General features: G+C 37.4%; 1 protein-coding gene across 8 annotated transcripts in view; it reads left to right on the forward strand.

Annotated features, from left to right (window-relative positions):
- The window catches only part of Phf21a (PHD finger protein 21A), a 200,117-nt gene that overhangs the window by 43,459 nt on the left and 136,592 nt on the right, over window positions 1-20,066 (forward strand). For all 8 annotated transcript variants that reach the window (XM_004627005.2, XM_023710399.1, XM_023710397.1 and 5 more), the window contains 2 exons: window positions 441-473; window positions 3,337-3,402. In XM_004627005.2, coding sequence (XP_004627062.1) covers window positions 441-473; window positions 3,337-3,402 — 99 coding nt within the window. The remainder of the gene's footprint in view (window positions 1-440; window positions 474-3,336; window positions 3,403-20,066) is intronic.

Below are 20,066 nucleotides of genomic sequence, written 5' to 3' on the forward strand. Positions count from 1 at the left end.
TTGGGGCCGGGGAGATGGCTCAGTAGAATAAGCGCTTGCCTGGCAAGTAGAAGGCCCTGAGTTCAATCTTCGGTCCCACCACAAAAAAAAAAAAAAAGAAGTGATAGTTTGATTATTTTTCTATTAAGAAGAGTGCTTCAGCCAGAAAGGTGATGTACACCTGTAATCCTAGCACTCAGGTGGCTGAGGCAGGAGGATGGCTGTGAGTTTGAAGCCAGCCTGGGCTATATAGTGAGACTTTGTCTCAAAAACAAAAGAGAAGTATGTGTCAGTAGCCTTTTACATGATGATAGAAGTTTATTGGTCTGCTCTCATGGTGGCGGTGGTTGTGTTCATTTTCTTGTGTCATTTTAAAATCTTAGATTTTGGGGACTAAACCTGATTGGCCATAGGAAGTTAATATATAAGACTAACAGTTGTGTTTCTCTTTTTATTGCCAGAAACTGGTTGCTCAAATGAAGCAGGATCCACAGGTAAAATACTATTTTTATTCATTTAATTTTAAATTAAATTGAAATTATAAAATATTAAAGTATAGATGTTACTTAAATTTTAAAAGCTATTTTGTCCCTAATAGCAATTGTTTTTAGCTGATTGATCTTCATGTTTTATAGGTTTAGAAAAAAATCTATGCAGTCTATTGTAATGTAGCTATAATTTTTTTGTTACTATTATTAGGCTTTTATGTTAATTGAATATTTTGAGAGTTGATACTTTTCATATAACTTAAATTTCATTTCCATAAACCCATTTGTTCAAAATCAGAGATTGTTAGACTTTCTTTAGTCTCAATATGTTTTTTTTTTTTTTTTTTTTATTTGGTACTGGGGATCAAGCACAATACTGCCTTTTGCTTACCAGGCAGGTGCTTCTGCTGCTGAACTATATCCCTGTTCCTAGTCTCAGTATTATTGAAAGTAGCACTAAACCATTCTTAGTTGGAATTGATAGTATAAAACATTTGAATATTGGAGTTTACTGTGTTTAGGGAAAGAATTTTAGAATAATTATTTATTTATTTTGTTGAGAAATAGTAATGAAAGTTTCAAAACCTATTAGTAGGACAGTTTCAATAATTAATACATTGCATATTGTCTTTGTAGTTAGAATAATTTTTTATTTTTTAGAACTTTTTTTTTTTTTTTTTTTCCAGAACTGGGAATTGAACTCAGGCCCTTGCACTTGCCAGGCAAGTGCTTATTCTACTGAGCCATCTCCCCAGCCACTAGAATAATTTTTTAAAGCATTTTAGAAAACTTTATTTTTTGTTTTGTTAATAATTATTGAGGAGCTGGGGAGATAGCTCAGTAGAATAAGTGCTTGCCTGGCAAGTGCAGGGTCCTGAGTTCAATCCCTGGTACTGCCAAAAAAAAAAAAAAAAAAAAAAACCTGAGCCAGGGAGATAGCTTGGTGGTATAAGTGCCTGCTTGGCAAGCTCAGGGACCTGGGTTCAATCCCTGGTACTGCATGCCGTGGCAGTCCTGGAACCTGGTGCTGGCCACTGAAATCCCAGCGCTGGGGAGGCTGAAACAAGAAGATCACTGTAAGTCTAGGCTGCAGAGTGAGACCCTGTACCAAATAAATAAATGAAAGATTAATGATAATAATGATAATAATTTATTTTTAAAGAGAATAAAAATAGTAAAAAAAAATTAGAAATGATACAGAATTTCACTAAATTAACAGGAATGAACACTTTATTTATTTATTATTTTTGTCATACCAAGGATTGCACTCAGGACCATGTGCTTGCCAGGCAAGCACGTATTCTACTGAGCTATCTTCCTGGCCCCGAAAATTTTACTTTTGAAAGAACTCTTAAAGGGAGATTTAGAAGTACCTTATATAATACAATATTCCAAGAAATGTTAACTTTTGTTTAAATTTCCGTTTATTTATTTTTTACTTTGGGCATTATAGGCTATATTTGTGAGGAGCAATCTTACTAAGAAGTGATCTTGTTTCCAAAGATTTGTATTTGCTATTTGGGCATTGTCTCTTTCATAGCTATTAGGCAGTTGGTCATACAGGCCTCTTTTAACATTAAAAAAAAAAAAAAAAAAAAAAAAAATTCTTGAAGAATGGTACTGAGACATTGATTTTTGTGAGTGGAAAATAATATTAATTTCTACAAATTTGGGATTTAATGGTCAGATTATTGTGTCCAGGGATCCTGAGAGCTGGCATTGATAGCCCACATTTAGACCTGTTCAACTTCCATGAGAAACTATTTTGATCTTTTGGGTATATTTGCAATTTAAGTTGTATTTAGGGAACAAAGGGGCAGTAGACCCTACTTTCTATCACATGCTTCCACAGACTTTACACGTTTAGTGTGGTAGCCTACATTTTGAGCAATTGAAGCACTGTTAGAAATCAGCATTTGTGCTATAGTTGGTAATTGTGTGACAGACCATCTTCATCTGGAGAATAGAGGCAGTGACTTGTTTGAAAGCACTATAGGTGCCCTGATTAGAGACAATTTACAGCAAACACACTTCAGAAAGTACAAATGAAGTCAACTTGAAACTTAGCAGAGGGGGTAGGTATTTGTCCCAACCCTGAGAGAAGACCAGGCAGGGTAAATTCAAAGAACTGTGTGTGAAAGGATCAAATAAAAGTTGGTTCTCATTGGTGTTTAGGCTGCTAGTAGGCTCTCTTGCTTGCTAAGCATCTGAAAACTTTAATTTTGCATTTTCCCTCACTTGAGTAAACAGCAAGCATGCTCACTGTATCACATTGAAAATAGTGTTCTTTTTTTGATTCCTAGAATTTTAGAACTGAGAAAATGCCCTGGTAGTCAGTGTGTTAATTTGAATGATGTAGTGTTAAGGCAAGCTACAGTACCAACAGCTTTTCAAATCTAGGCTAAAATAACAAATGTACTTTACTAAACAAGTAAGAGGACAGTCGAGAAAAACCTCTTATCTGTGTTGGTAATGCTGCTAAGCGGCAGTGTGTGCGCATCCTTACTGCCTCTGTTTAGCTGCTTTTGTCTGATTAGTGGAGCTTTAGCTTTTGTGTCAATTTATACTTTCTATAAAGAATAACAATATTTTAGTAGTAAGGTAACTATTATAGTATAAGATGCTAAACTATAAAACTTGTAATTTAAAAAGTTACAAAGAAGCTGCACCTGTTCTGGGTTTAGGAGCCCACATGTAGGATTTATGCATTAAGGGTGATGTTATGATTATGATTTAATGCATGACAAATTTGATTGGCTAAGTGCTTAAGGTTGATTCATCATTTGTAATACAGTGTGCATAGTGTTCTTGCTACTATTCTGTTAACAAATGAATATCTTTCTCACAGATATTTTTTCTTTCCAATCAGAATGCTGACTTGAAGAAACAACTTCATGAACTCCAAGCCAAAATCACAGCTTTGAGTGAGAAACAGGTAGGGGAATGGGGGGGAGGGCATATTTTTAACATTGTGTTCTAAAGATATGTCTGCTAGAGGCTTCTAAAAGAACTGCTATTTTCCCTCATGTGTGAAAATAAGTGTGGGCAGCCAGACTCAGTTTTAATTTTGTTTGAGCTCTGTTTATCTATTTTTATTTTTGGAAGAAATCAGTCTCTAGAGTATCCCATGGGTATATGTTACTGGCAAATATCTAAAAGCAATGTGGCAGGCTGCTGTTACCATGTTAATTAAACCATATAGTTTATGCATAGGGGAAGAAGTAAAGAAAGTTCGTGGGAGTGTGTGATAGAAACTCCTGTAGCTGCTATAGGTGTCTTGTTACCTGTTTTAAAAGCTTAAGCTGACATTTAACTCACTGTGGAGAGAACAATTGCTAAGTGTGTCTCTAAATGTAAGAAGTTGGTCATACATGTCTCTTTGTAAAATAAAAAATAAATTCTTAAAGAATGGTCCTTAGATACTGATTTTTGGAACTGAGACATTGATTTTATCATACTTTTATATTGATCTTTGGTAGATACTGACCTACTACATGAAAAAAGTTAAGGGGAAACATGTTAGACTTACCGCATATAGGCCAAGAGAAGAGCATGCTTTTTTCCCAGGACATCTGGAGAGAACTGTTTGCAGTCATTTTGTATAATGACCTCTACTTCAATCCAGGCGGCTCCTGCCACCAGGTGGAGTGTGACAATTGATAGAGCTCTAAGTAAATGTCTATGGTAATCTGATAAAGGATTTGTATTTTGTACTTCCACACTATTTTCCCTTTGGTTAAAAAGGGCATTTTTTGTTTTGGAGTAAATGTGTGAACCAAAATTTATAAAGGTAAATGTGTGGACCAAAATGATAAGTTGATTCACAGTTGATAGTTCATAGGAATGATATCTTATTGAAGATTTTTGATGAAATAGTTCTCAGCAACTGGTTTTGTGTGATTTTTAAAAGCTTTTATTTAGTGTAATAATAGCAATGAGTAATTTATTCCTAGACATTTATGATTTTGTGTATTTTTTTAACTGAAAGGAGAAACTTGGAGAGCTGTGTGAAATAGCTAAGTTAATTAATTAAATCCTCCAAGCTAAGTGAACAACTACTTTTTAACTCCTCTCTCCCCTCTTTTTGGTTTCTATCTTGTTTTCTCCACTGCTGGGGTGTGCTAGGTTAGGGAATCGCTGATACAACATTAGGATGAGGTGGGACAGTGGAGAGCAGCTTGAAGGGCAGACCCGCAGCTGGCTGGCATGCATCTGGCTCACACTGTGACTCAGTGTCAGGGAACTGATGTGTGCTAGTGAAAGTGTTCTAGCTTAAGGGTTGCGTCTGCACTGAGCCTACTTGTAGTTTCGGGGTTAGTTTGACATGTTGCCAGTGAATGACTCACTTTTGCTGAAAAATCCCTGTTCCAGCAGGGAGGGAAGGTGAGAACTGATCAGTGGAAATAGAGGGTGGGGGATTGCGAAGCTAAGACAACCCAAGACTATGTTTGGGAAAGTGGGACAACTAAAGAAAAATTTATGTTTATTTTACATTTTTTTGGTGAAAGTTAATGTAAAGATTGAGTTATTCTGTAGCATCTTATTTGTTTATTTTTCTGTTAAGGGCCTCCCCTGAGAAAAATTGTAACTACATTCAGTGAGACATTTCCTTCTTTTTTTGGTACTGGGGATTGAACTTAGGACTTTGCGCTTGCCAGGTAGGCGCCTCAGCTACTGAGCCATCTCTCTGACCCCAGTGAGACGTTTCATCAGGTGGCAAACTCAGTTATCAACTAAACTAAGTTTGTATTTTAGAAGTTGAAATTAAAAAAAAAAGCCTGACACCAGGAAAGCTATAGGCATATAAAGTGAAGGAAATCAGAGTCAGAAACGAGTGAAGTTTCACATTTTTATATTATATGCTTAACTTGTAAAATAGCTTTTTTGATGGAATGGGAAAATGTCATATTTAGATAGAATAATATTTGAAAGAAGCATAGATGTAAAGTTTAAAAGGTGATCATTCCTCAGGCTTGTTTCTAACATGAAACATTACTATTGCTAATTAAACTATAGTTTTAAAGTAGTCTTATTTTAGAACAAATTCCTAATGTTTCTTGCTCAGCTTTTTGTTTTTCCTTTTCAAAAGATCCACTTAGCCTCTGGCAAAACCTACTGATTTTACTTCCACTTTAATAATGAAAATATGAATTATCTTACATGACTAATCTTTTAATTTAACATTAATTTTGTTGAAAAATTTAAAATGTAAAAAACTATGAGGGAATAATATCATATTCTAGAATTAATAACTGTTAACCCTTTGTCTTTTGCTTTCATTCTTTTTCTTTTTTTATGAGCAGAATATATTTATTTTTTAAAATTTATTTATTTTTTTTATAATTGACTTTTAAAAAAAATTATTTATTTATTTGTGTGTGTATGTGTGTGGCCAGCTCAGCCCACCAGGGGGCGGGGTGGCTGGCATGTGGTGCTGGGGGATTGAACCGAGGTCCCTGTGCTTTGCTAAGCTTGTTCTAAGGAGGTGTTTTAGACCACTGAGCCATCTCGCCAGCCCCAGCAGAATATATTTATTGAGAGAAAGAAAGCTCCTGGGGCTGGTGAGATGGCTCAGTGGTCTAAAGCACCTCCTTAGAACAAGCTAAGCTAAGCAAAAGCAGAGACCCTGGTTCAATCCCCAGCACCACATGCCAGCCAGACCCGCCCCCTGGTGGGCTGAACTGGCCACACACACACTAAAATAAAAAATAAAATAAAAAAATTTAAAAATTTTTTTTTAAAAAAAGAAAGAAAGCTCCTGTCCAAGAGAGGGACAGGAAGGGGGTCATTCTTTTTCTATATGCATTTTTCTATATCCATTTGAAACCTTAATTATACAGATAATAGACCTATATATTTACTTATTTTGGTTTATTAAAAAAATAAAACATTACAAATAGCCACTCTGTCTTGAAGTTGACAATTATTAGTTCTTATTCATTATTACCACCTCAATCTCTGATACTCAGTTTCTTCCTAAGACTAATTATGTAATGATGCACTCTGGGAAAATAGGTGTTAGTGAGCATCCTTTATGTAAAGCCCAGTGAACTTCACTGAGTTCTTGGTTGGAACTGTCCAGTGCTTTCAGACCGTAGCTTGCGATTATTGAGTAGAAGCTCTCAGGTGGATGAAGTCAGCAGAGGCTGACCTAGAGGACTTCAATTTGTAGTTGACAGTTTTCATTCGGAAAATCCCCAGATTTGATTGGCTGAGTAAACTATATGTTGGTAGCCATTAAACTCATGGTTTACAACAATATTTAGTGACATAGAAATGTTCTCCTAATAAAATAAGTAAAAAGGCACATATAGTCAGACCTTGAGCATTGTAGTCACATTTTGTTTGTTCTGTGTATGTGTGTAAATGTGAATATGCTGGTATTAAATGTTGGATTTTGCAGGTAGCTTTTCCCTTAAGTATTCTTATATATATTTTCTAAACCCTCAATAGTATGTTTTGCTTTTTGAATCAGAAAAATAAACATGAAACTTTTAATTTAATATCAGCCTCTTTTCTGTGCCTCTTAACATTTAATAATCTTATGACATAACTTTTGTGATATTTGAACCCTTCTAATCAGAGAGTTAAACTACTTTAAATAGTGATCATTTTAAAGTATGGAATCAGCTGTTCATTTCCTCAGCAGAGTTTTCATTTCATTCTGCACATCCCCACCCCTATTTCTGATAGGCGTATGTGGTCCTTTTCTTGTCAGAACAGAGATACTCTGACATGGGAGCACTTAGTTGCATTAGTGCTCTCCTGTAATTCTTACTCCTTGTAAGGCTCTTTTTGCCTCCACTCTCTTCTCCTCCCCTCCCCTTCTTTCTCTTTCATGGTACCAGAGGTAGATCCCAGGGCCTTGCACATACCAGGCAAGTGCTATGCCACTGAGCTCTATCCCAGTCCAAAACACATTCTTATCCTTAAGTTTATGCTATAAAAATTATAACTTTGGCTTTTCCTGTAAACAATTTGTCATCTTATCTCCATTCACTTGGTAGGTTTCACCTCATAGCTTAAATTTGTTATGTCCCGGGAGCTATCCCTGAAGCCCTTTTGTTCAGTCATAATAAGCTATTTCTGTCATCATCTTTCATTGGACCCTTTATTTTTCCTTCATGTTATGCCATTTAGAATTAGATTCAGGTCAGAGTGACTGAAAGCCTAGACAAAGTAAAAGTGGCCGTGTAGGTAAAACGTTATTTCTCTCATCTGAAAGCTCTATAGGTAGCCTGGGTCTGGTGAGTGGTTCCACAGCGTCAGGGAACCCAGGCTCCTCCTCTTCTGTTTGTCTGCCATTCTCAGCATGAAGCTTCCGTATCATAGTCCAAAATAGCTGCTCCATCTGGTAAGAAGGGAGAACAACAGAGCGGTCCTTTCATTTTTAAGGATGTTTACTGGAAGTTTCATATACTACTTCAAGTAGGTCCCATTGACCTAATTTTAGCCACATGGCCTCGACCAGGAGCAAGGAAGGCTGGGAGACGTAGTTTATTGCTGGCCACACAGAATTCAGGGAGTGTTACTGAATAATAAATGGGAAGTAAATACTAGGGCTAATTAGCAATTTCTACTGTCATAGCAGATCACAATTTGTAATTATGTGATTGTGTGATTACTACTTTCGAAATACCTTTGTTATTTATTAGTTTTCAGAAAATAGGAAATACATTTATTTTATTTGCTTTATTCCTGTTATTGGTGTAATATTTAACACAGAGCAGTATTTAGTACAGAAAAAGCATTTGTATTTCCTAAGTGAATTTTATCTAACTTGTTGTTTTCTCTGCTTATAGATAATTCTTTGTTTTAAAGAGCAATGCATTTGCTTTGTATTAATATCTTAATATATTAGGAGCATTTTACATGTTAAATATTCTTTGAGAGCATGATTTTTATTTATTTTTTTGAGAGCATGATTTTTAATAACTTGAAACATTTAATTGTTTGGCTATATCTTAATTTTTAAAACTATATCTCTTATTTCTGTTATGTGATAATAAGTTATTTATTGTTGTGGTACTGGGGATTGAACCCAAGGCCTTTACGCTGAGCTACCTCCCTGCCTTAATTAATTAATTAATTAATTTGATGATGGAGTCTTGGTATATCACTAAGTGGCCCAGGCTAGGCTTAAACTTCTGATTCTCCTGCCTCAGCTTCCCAGAGTGTTGGGACTGTTTATAGTTTTGTTGCTATTCTAAATTTTGCTGTGCTGGGCTGGGGAGATAGCTCAGTAGAATAAGTGCCTGCCTGGCAAGCACAGGGTCCTGAGTTCAATCCCCTATACCACAATAAATAAATAAATAAATAAATAAATAAATAAATAAATATTGCTGTGCTAAGTGCCCTTTTTTGTAAATCTGTATTTCTCTCTGATCACCATACTATAATTTCTTAGGTGTGAGATAACTAGATGTATTAATCAACTATTACTATAAAAATTGTACATAATAAACCAGTTTTATTTATTTATTTTTAATGTTTTATTTATTTATTTATTTGTGTGTGTGTGTGTGTGTGTGTGTGTGTGTGGCCAGCTCAGCCCACCAGGGGGCGGGGCTGGCTGGCATGTGGTGCTGGAGGATTGAACCACGGTCCCTCTGCTTTGCTAAGCTTGTAGGTGCTTTAGACCACTGAGCCATCTCACCAGCCCGATAAACCAGTTTTATTGAGTAGCTAACAGTAGCAGGTTTATTTTCATACTAGGTCTAAAGGTCACCAAGGCTTCTTGATTGGGCACCTCTGCTTCAATTTGTGGATTGCCTGAGCTTACTTTGAGGCTGTAGGTTTGGTCAGGGCCACCGTAATTGTGTTCATTCTGAGGCCTTGCATGAAGAGACAGCAGCTACCTGGCATGTGCTCATGTCCTGATGCATCACCAGCACATAGAAAGTAGGCCAGGCCTCCAAGGCATGTGAGAAGACACCACTGCATCAGCTCTAATATCTCATTGACCAGAGCAAGTCATGTGCCCAAGCTGTGCAGAATTAGGATAAAGGGTACATTATTCAGAAACAAAACTAGAAACAGTATTTCATCTACCATACTTACTCAAATGGTGTAACTTTTACTACATTCAAAATCAACAAAAACCAGGACATGGTGGTGCACACCTATAATCCCAGCACTCAGTAGGCTGAGGCAGGAGGATCACTGTGAGTTCGAGACCAGCCTGGGATACATAGTGAGACTCTGTTTCACGAAAGGGGAGAGGGCAGGAATATGGCTGAGCAGCACACCTGCCTGGCAAGCACTTGGTCCTGAGTTCAGCTTCTGGTACTAGAAAAAAAATCATTTTACTGCATGTTTCTAAGTAACCTCCAGAAAATGCTATCTCAGTGCAATAGAATATGCAAGAGCACCTCATTTTCCTTAGAAGATACCCTATGGGAGGAAAATTTGTACATTTGGAAGATGGTTCAATATGTATTTGATGCTTTTCTTGAGGTACATTTTTCATAGACTTTACCAGTTATACATGGCATAAACATTTATAGTCTTTATTTCTTGCAAATTGCTATAACCTAATAGGAGAGGAAATACTTTTCTGGGTTTAATAAATAGTTGCCATTTGTTGAATGAGTCTGAATTTAATTTAATTGTATTTTATTTATTTTATTAAAATTTATTTTTATTTATTTATTTTTATGTATTTAGTACAGGGTCTACAGGGACTCAGTACATAGATAGTGATCCTCCTGTTTTCAGCCTCCCAAGTACTGGGGTTACAGGCATGCACCACCACACCTAGTCTTATTTATTTATTTAGGGTTTTTTTTTTTTTTGTGATTGGTTATTGAACTTGGGACTTTGTGCTTGCCAGGCAGGTGCTTATGCCACTGTTTTCCTGGCCCAATTTTTATTTTTTATTTTATTTTATGTTTTTTAGAAAAGGGTCTACAGGGTGTTCAGGGTCTCACTGCTAGATTGGATTCATAGTAGTCCGCCTGTTTACAGCCTCCCAAGAGCTGGGATTACAGGCACGTGCCACCGTGCCCAGTCTCCATTGCTGACTCAGTGTGCCCCAGGGGCGAGCCTGGCACAGCAGGCTTGGGGATCAAACCCCCGGCTCCTGCCCCTGCTTGCAGGTGCTTTAATCCACTGAGCTATTTGGCCAGCCCTCTTATTTTTTTAAAGAAAGTACAAATAGTATTAAAACAGAAAAATTATAAATGATGCAGAATTTCACTAAACAAAGTAATAGAATTTCACAGTATTTGTTGTAATGCAGAGTGTTGTCTTCAAATTAGTTGTTCATATTACCAGATATGGGCATGCAAAATTAGAAGAAGAAAGAAAAGAAATATATAAGAATTAAGAAGGGAAAAAGACAAAGAATTGGAAAAAGGAGACAGAACAAATTAAGCATTAACTGTTCCTTTCCATAGATTAGCAAAAATCCACAGTACAGTTGTCTAAACCATCCTGCTTGCATACATAGATATATTTCTTCCCCTACTCCTTCTCCTGTCCTTCTCAACTCGCTAATTCCTTCCTTTTGAACAGGGTCAATCTCTTGTCCCAGTATCTATTATACCCTTCAGATTTTACTTTATCTTTCGGGTTCTCACACTAGGGAGACAATACGATGTTTGTACATGTGGGTCTGATTTATTTCACTTACAAGTATGGTCTCTAGTTGTATCCATTTACCAATAGCAGCCTCAAATTTATCCTTTTTTATAGCTGAATAATACTTTGTTGTATAAAAATACTACATCTTCTTTATCCATTCCTCGATTGATGGGTATTTAGGTTACTTCTAAGATTTAGCTATAACAAATTGCACTGCTGTAAGCATGGATGTACATGTATAACTGTGGTGTGATATTTTCAGTTTTTCTGGAAAAATACCCAGCAGGGAAATAGCTGCGTTGAGTGGGACCTCCAATCCTAGCTTTTTTTTTTGGTGGAACCAGGGATTGAACTCAGGCCCTTGCGCTTGCCAGGGAAGCACTTATTCCACTAAGCCATCTCCCGGGCCCCAATCCTAGCTTTTTGGGGGCTCTCCACACTGATTTCCATAGCAGTTTTACCAGTCTGCACTCCCATCAACAGTGGAGAAGGGTTTCTATGTTTGATTTATTTATTTATTTATTTTTTGAGACAAGGTCTCACTATATAGTCTAGGCTGCCCTTGAACTCACTGTGTACCCCAGGCTGGCCTCAAACTCATGGCTGTCCTGCCTCAGCCTCATGAGTGCTGAAATTACAAGTTTGCACCACCATGGCCTGCTGAATTTTAAATTTGAAAACACTTAGTAAAATAGCTTCTGAAGTCTTTGGAAGAGAATTTTCATTCCTTCCATAGCCAGTTATTTTTCTGATACAGAAGAAAAAATGAATTTAAGCTAGGTAGATGTAACGAGCTTCATGTTATCCAGTGGAGCACCAGCAGCAAGTTACTCTAAAGGGAAGAGGTTTACTTAGCTCACAGTTTTGGAGGCTGGAGCCCAAAAGTGGGTGGATCCATTGCTTTTGGGCTCCAGGCAGCACATCATTTGAGGAAAACGTGGTAGAAACCACTGTTCACAGCACAGGCCAGGATGCAGAAAAGGAGAATGAGACTTGAACTACAGGGTCTCTGTCATTGTCATTATCATTATTAATACTAATATTCCATGCCTTTGAAACAAAAGAGCTTGATGTCCTTGTTTAATAACATCTGCATTAGTCAGCAGAGCCATACCTTACCAAAAATTCAAGTTGTAATTTTGAATTTCTGTTTTGAAACTGTTAAACATTAAATAAATGATAAGCCAAATCATACATTCTTTCATTTCTTTTTCCCATCAGATGATGGTGAAAGAAGCAGAAGTTTGCTGTTTAACTAGCATTGGCTTATGGTAGCTGCTTAGATGAGGCCTCACAAAATTGTCTTCTCAGAAGACATGTTCCCCAAAGTTGATTTACTCCGGGTTCTGGAAGCAAGTGTTTTGTGAATCAGCAGGGTTTGGCTAACCTTTCTCCAATTAGCTCTGTCTGAAAGTGACAGAGTGATTATTAGTTTCTGTCAGTTAAGCACCCAACATTCCTTTGCTCTGAAAAAGGAGGCCCTAGAAATCTTCAGCTAATGTGTTTAATTTGTCACCTGTTCTCCCACTCACACCTCCATCAGCTTTTAAAAGAACCTCTCCCCTTTTTACCGTAGCACATTGTATGTATCATTTTGACCAAGAAGGACATTAAAGATAGAGATCAATTCTGAATTTACTTCTTTTAAGCGGTGAATGATAATTACTAACCTGGTTTTTATCTAGTTATTCTGTTGTCTATTGTAGCTACTGGGCAAAAGTTAGCAGCAGCTTCCCTTTGGAGTCAAGATGCATGGATAAATTTATCCTGAAAAGTTTTGCCCAAAGGAAGAGAATTTAGTGAAGTTGGGGAGAGATTGACCAATAGAACTTCAAATTTGCTTTTCTGAGTGTGGGTCTCATTTATTCTAGTGTGACAGTTTCTCTTGAATTTGAGACAAGTTAACATACGAATTTGAGCTAATTCACAGTGGCCTTTAAGAAAGAGATGGAAGACTTTTTAAAAATCACTTAGCAGTTTGTTTTTTCTATAGGATGTTTGATTTAAAAAAAAAATCTGAAGTGAAATCATCCAGGCTGTTATTCACACCTAAAGCCCCAAACCAACTAAGATCAGGGTACAGGAAGGCCATCTGTCATGAAAGCTTCTCACATCTTACACATGAGACCTTGGGTTTGATCTGCAGCTCGGCAAAAACCAACCGACCAACCATGCCGAAAAGTGCTGTAGACAGAAAGCTTTCTCATGACGACACCTCTCAGCCCTTCTTATTCTGGTTTCTGTTTGTCCTGTGCTGTGCTCTTGCTGAAACAATATTTTCAGATGATCAGAAGTCCTGCCCTTAAGCCCTAGTTGCTTCCAAGAGCTGATAAAATTATGTATAACTCTTAAAATCTTCAGTATTTTTTTCTACAACTTCTTGTGTAATTGTCTTCTTTTGATACAAAGTATTCTTAGCTATTACTTTGGATTATCCTTCCAAAGAGAAATTGGTTAGTTCTCCAAAGACAGAAAGACCAGTGTGATTCTCCAGAGCAGGAGTCGGCCTGCTGCAGCCTGCAACTGCACCAAATATGGGCCATCGCCTGTGTTCTAATTAAGATTATTGGCGCCCAGCGGTACTGTTTCATTTATACATCACCTGTGGCTGCTTTCTTTGCCACAGTGGCAGAGTTGAGTAGTGTCAACAAAGACTTGTAAGTATGGCCTCGTAGTACTCAGTGTCTGGTTGTAGAGAATTTGCTAACCTTACAATGGAGACATTTAAAGGGGCGCTCCATTCAGAGATGCTAGGCCTAGTGTAGCAGTCCAGCTCAGTGTGCACCACAGTGAAAACAGAGTAGACTGTACATCATGACAGACTCCTTCTCCATGCCAGCCCCACCCAGCTTTCAGTTCATTATTAATGCTTCATTTTTCAAAAAATATTTAGCCACTTTTATTCTTTCTCTTTCCCTTGATGCATAATTGCATAAAATAAATTGTACAGCTTACAGACTGTTTTGATGGTGTGAAATCACCGCAGTCAAGATAAGGAGCACATCACCTCTGTAAAGTTTCTAGTATTCCCTAATGATCCCTCTTTCACAAACCTCTCCCCAGTCAAACATTGGCCTGCTCTTTGTGACTATAGATTAGTTAGTGGTATGTTCTAGAATTTTCAGATGGCTGACACAGTTTATACTCTTTTAGTTATTTTCATTTTTCTAGCGATTACGATAAAGCTGCTATGAACATTTGTGTACCAGTCTATATGTAGAAATGTGCTCTCATTTCTCCTGCATCAGAACTTCAGTAAGTCTAGGTTGTATGATTAGTACATTTTTTTAGGAAACTGCCAGAATATTTTCCAAAATGATTGTACCATTTTACATGCCCACTGCCAGCGTCTGAGAGCTCTAGTTGTTCTACAGCCTTAGCACTTTATCATTAGCACCTTGTTTTTTCTTGTGTTTTGCTTTTTTGATACAGGGCCTTCACTCTGTAATTTAGACTGGCCTTGAACTCACTGTGTATTCCAGGTTGGCCTCAATGTTGTGGTGAACTTCCTTCCTCAGCCTCCTGGGTGCTGGGCTTACAGGCATGCACCACCACATTCAGCAGCCCGGCTTGGCTTTCCTTTCCTTTCCTTTCCTTTCCTTTCCTTTCCTTTCCTTTCCTTTCCTTTCCTTTCCTTTCCTTTCCTTTCCTTTCTTCTTTTCCAGTACCAGGGATCAAACTTGGGACCTTGCACTTGCCCCGCAGGCACGTCTGCCACTGACATATCTCCCTGACCCCTTTACCTCCTTCTTAAATATGAACCTAATGGCCAAGAATCACCAAAGAGTAAAGGGAAGTGAATGCCATGAAGGAACAGAGAATTGGAGGTATAGTACAAAATAACTTACGTTTAGATCCGCTGATCAGTAAAATAAGATATTCCACAGACAAAAAAAAAAAAAAAAGGAGGTTAGGAATGAAAGAATGATGAGGAAAAAAGATTCTTCCTTTAAAAAAGGATCAGAAAAGAAAATTGGAGCCACGTTTCAGTAAATAGTTGGAAGTGACAAAGGGATAAACAATGGAAGAGGGAAAACTTTTAAGATCATCTAGCAGGTGCTGTGCCTGGACTAATAGAAGTTCCCAGACAAGAGAGCAGAGAAAATGGAGGAGAGGAAATGACCCAATAAGTAATGCAAGGAATTTTCCCACCTAATTCTCAATTAGTAGAGTTCTCTAAGTGCCTAATACTATGACTGAAAAAAGTCCACACCAGTATATCAGGGCAAATCATAATGAAACTTCATAAAAGCAAGAGTGAAAGATCCTAAAAGCTTATTTATTTTTGGTACCAGGGATCAAACTTGGGACCTTGTGCTTGTCAGGCAGGTGTTTAGGTCACTGAGCTATGTACCCAGCCCCTAAAAGCTTCTTTATTAAAAAAAAAAAAAAAAAAAAAATCATTGCAAGTGAAGATTGGGAATCAGATGACATCTGATTTCTTAGCAGGAAGGTAGAAGCTACAGTCATTGGAATGATGCTTTAAAAGTTTAGAAAGAGCTGGCAGGATAGCTCAGTGGACTAAAGCGCCAACTTAGGCAGGCACAGGGATCAGGGTTCACTCCCCTGCGTGTTGTGCTGGCCCTGCCCTCAGGACATGCTGAGGTGGCAAATGAGACTGGGTTTGGTGGCACATGCCTATAATCCCAGGACTTGAGAGGCTGTAAACAGGAGGGTCACTAGGAGTCTGATCTATGTAGTGAGACCCTGTACTAAATACATTCTTTAAAAAATTGGAAAAGCCGTAATTTCCAAAGAAGAATTCTGTACCCAAGTCATCTCCTGATTAAATCTAAGAATAGACTAGGAATATTTTTAGATACTCAAGGTAACAAAACTTACTCCCTGGTATCCTTTTCTCACGAAATGACTAAAAGGTTGTCCTCATAAAAACAAGAAAGTAAATCAGGAAGTCCATAAAGTTGAGAATCCTGTAACAAAAGAGATGAAGATAATCTGTTTGCAAAGGGAGAGACCCAGATGTACAAAAAATTTAGAAAACAGCAAGCTCAGGTTGGACGGGAGGATGGAAGACTTTAGGAAATATGTAGCCAAGGAATAAAGCAGACGAACAGGTCATTTAATGTTTTTTGAGCAGTTATTGAGAGATTTCTTTTCTAGTTTCTCTGGGGAGGAATTAATGATAGGAATAAAGAAGCCAAGCAAATGACAAAGCAAGTTAATTTTTAGTTCCAGGAACAACAAAATATATAAGAAAGTAAGTGTGATCATAGTAGTGTAATAGTTTTGCCAATTAATGTTATTTATATCATTTTAAATATATAAATAAGAGAGGATTTAACTAAAAATTGTAATAACAAAAGAAATTGTAATAACACCAAGGGGAGTGGAAGGACATCATAGAAGAATTAAATTTCATTTCTATATAACAGGAATTCAGTAATGATTAAAATAAAAAAATCCAAGTAAATTTAAAATTTAAAGTAAGGTCGACACCTGAAAAAATCATTACGAGTTGAAAGTAGCTTGCTTGCTTGCTTTCTTAATATTTGGTGCAGGGTCTCACTACGCAGCTCGGACTCATAGTGATCCTCCTGTTTGCTGCATCCCCAGTTGCTGGCATTACAGACGTGCACCACCACACCGGGTTTGGTGGCCCTCTCAGTGCGCCCAGGGGTGGGGCTGGTGCAGGCTGTGGTGCTGGGGATGGAACCTTGGTTCTTGAACTTGCCTAAGCAGGCACTTAGTCCTCTGGGCTAGCTCACTGGCCCCAAAGTAGGTTTCTAAAAAGAACTGCAGTTTTCATTATAAACCTTGTAGTATTTTTAAAGCTTCTATATATTATCTTGATTAAAAAGCTAAATAGAAAAATGGAAGTCTGTGCCTGCATTAGATATAAAGCCTGGATCACCCTGTACACCTGAGGCAGACTACATGTTGACTAAAACCATAGCCACCCACCACCCCTGGGTGTGATGGGGCCTCTGGTTTCCTCTTTAGTTGCCCTTTCATTTTTGTTAGGACAGATCTCAGGACCATATAAAATTTGGTTGAAACATTACTTGGTTTAAAGGAGAGAAAAGAATTATCTTTTTTGATTAATTGCTTTGCTTTTCTTGGTGGAGAATTTTAACTAGGCAGTAGTGAAAAATACTACTACTCATAAGTTTACCCCCTCATGTATAGAGCCCCTCCTGCCCTTAAACTGCTGCCTTCTACCATATTCAAAGTCCAGAAATTAGAAGCTCTGTGAGGTTAGGGATATTGTCTGTTTGTTCCTTGATGCAGTGGCTTTATCAGTAAACATTTGTTGACTACTTCTTGAATTATTTCAGTTTCATTCTTTTTCAATTATTTCAGTAGGGCTATATTCAGAGCCCACTCTCATTCAGCTCAAACTTCTTTCACAGGGGATTTGCACATGTAAACAGGTAAGTTTGAAATCAAACTGTGGGTGATACCCAGAAGGGAGATTGTCCTGGTGGAGAGGTGTCCGGAAATTTTTCTCAAAGGAGCTTTTATTTGAGCTGAGTATTGAGGGATGAGCAGAGGTGCAGACCTCTCAGGCAGAAAGAGTAGCAGTGGCGGTGCAGCAGTAGGAAACAGCAGGCTGTGTGTGGAGAACTCCAGGGAGGTGGGATTGCTGCCGCAGAGAGTCCACCGGTGAGTGAAATCAAGAAGCTAGGGTGAATGGAAAACAAGCACTGCTTTGTAATATTGTTTTGGTTATTGGTAATTCTAAATATTATAGTATTAGTAGTAGCCACAGTCATATAGCACTTGATGTTTATCAGGCACTTCTCTGTCTGCTTCAAATATACTACTTCATTTAATCCTCACAGTAACCTAGGAGATAGTCTTATATATCCATTTTGTCAGTGAGAAATTCAGTCAGTTGCCCAAGGACACAGATCTGGTAAGTGGTAGAGCCGGATATGAATGTGGCCCACATGACTTTATATTTTAGATTGTTTTTAGTTTCAAAAACATTGAAGAATGTGAAATTGATACTTATTTACAAGGATAGGTGGGGTTTAGCTGGCTAAGAAGCACCTCCTTAGGTGTCCAATGGGACTAGAGCAGCCGGAGGGAAGGTGACAGTTCTGGGGTAGGAAAGAGGTCGATCCCAGGCTGCCAGACCCCCTTCCTTGACGGCTTGCAGTTGTTCCGACTTTCATTTTGAGGCCACTTGCTCTGTGAAGTTCTGTTCCTTTGAGTCTCTACTTCATGAAAAATGGCTGGGAAATCTTTTTCCTTTCCACCTGAGTAGAATTAGGACCTTCCTGAATCTGCTTAGAATGGTCTCTTTTATTTAATAACAATAAGTTAAATTTTCATAATTTTGTTATACAGCATAGTACAGTTTTTTTATATAATACATACTAAGACCAGAGTCTTTTGTTTGTTACTTTATTTTTCCTTTTATTGGCAAGTAGAGGTGTAGTCTATCATTAAAAAGTGTTTTCTTGCTCACAATATCACCAATATGTGATTCAGATAGTAAGATCTGGAACTTCTGAGCTGATGACATTTCATTGAAATTTTATGCTCTCAGTTAACACGATAATAGGATGAGACTTTATTGATGTGGGGATGTAGGGCACACCTCACACATGCAAGGTAAATCTTAGGAGATCAGAGGACAGATTATGGTAAACAAAGTAACAATCCTCCAAAGATGTTAGGATCCAGTCCTCGAAACTTGTGCCTATGTTAGGTCAGATAGCAAGGGGTAATTAAGACTGCAGATGGAATTAAGGTTACTCATCAGCTTATCTGAAAACAGGAAGATTATCCTGAACTAGCCAATGAGATCACAGGGGTCTTTGAAAATGAGAGTGGTGCAGAAGAGTCAGAATTAGTGGAGTTGTGATGACAAGAGGCAAAGTCACCAGAATGACACAATGTGAGACAAACTCAACCCATCATCACTACATTAAAGTTGGAGGAAGAAGAATTTGGCCCAAGCAATGCTGGCGACTTCTAGAAACTAGAAAAGGAAATCTGCACCAGACTTCCAAACTACAGAATCCTAGATTGTAAATTAGTGTTGTTTTAAGCCACTACATTTGTGAAAATTTGTTACAATAAAGACCCTTCCTAGTGTTCATAAAAAAAAAGTGTTTTCTTTCCTGATTATAAAAGTTATACATGTTAATTTGGAAAATTTAGCAAAGAGAAAAATCAAATTTAGCTGTTGTCCTACTTCTATGTTTTAGATCCTTTTTATTAATTTTCCTAGTGGCAGTGATATGATTATTTTAGAAATACTTGGGGCTGGCGAGATGGCTCAGTAGAATAAGCGCTTCCCTGGCAAGTGCAAAGGCCTGAGTTCAATCCCCAGTTCTGCCAACGAAAAAAAAAAAAGGGAAATACTTATTTTTATATTTCTTGAGCAATTTTTCACATTCTTAAATATTTTTAGGTATATTTGGTTTTTGTGGCTTGATAGCATCCCATCATGAGTAAAGAGGATATCATTTCATTCAAGATTTAATGAGTTCACTATTTTTGGATATTTGGATTATTCCCAATTTTGAACTTTTATGTTTACAGTGTACATCCTTGGACATATCTATATCTGTGTGTGTGTGTGTGTGTGTGTGTGAATCTTATGTATAATTTTATTATATAAACTATATGTAATTAATATATAACTTAATGTATATTATGCATTTTATATGCTATTTATGCTTTATGCGATATACTTTTTTTTTTTTTTTGCAGAACTGGGGATTGAACTCAGGCCCTTGCGCTTGCCAGGGAAGCACTTATTCTACTGAGCCATCTCCCCAGCCCTTATGCAATATACTTTTAAATATATAACATACATTAGGTATGTCCTTGAACATAAATGCTTGGGCATATGTGTATAGATGTGTAAATTTTACATATTACACTGGTACCTTGGTTCACAAACTTAATTCCACAGAACCAGAGTCAAGGAAAGAATTAAGTTAGTAAACCAAGGCACCACTGTATGTATAATTTTATAATACTTAATTTAACATGTAATACAATTTCATTGTGTATTATACAAATAAAAATCACATA

The sequence above is a fragment of the Octodon degus genome, unplaced genomic scaffold, assembly GCF_000260255.1.
Source record: "Octodon degus isolate 3935 unplaced genomic scaffold, OctDeg1.0 scaffold00018, whole genome shotgun sequence".
NCBI lineage: Eukaryota > Metazoa > Chordata > Mammalia > Rodentia > Octodontidae > Octodon > Octodon degus.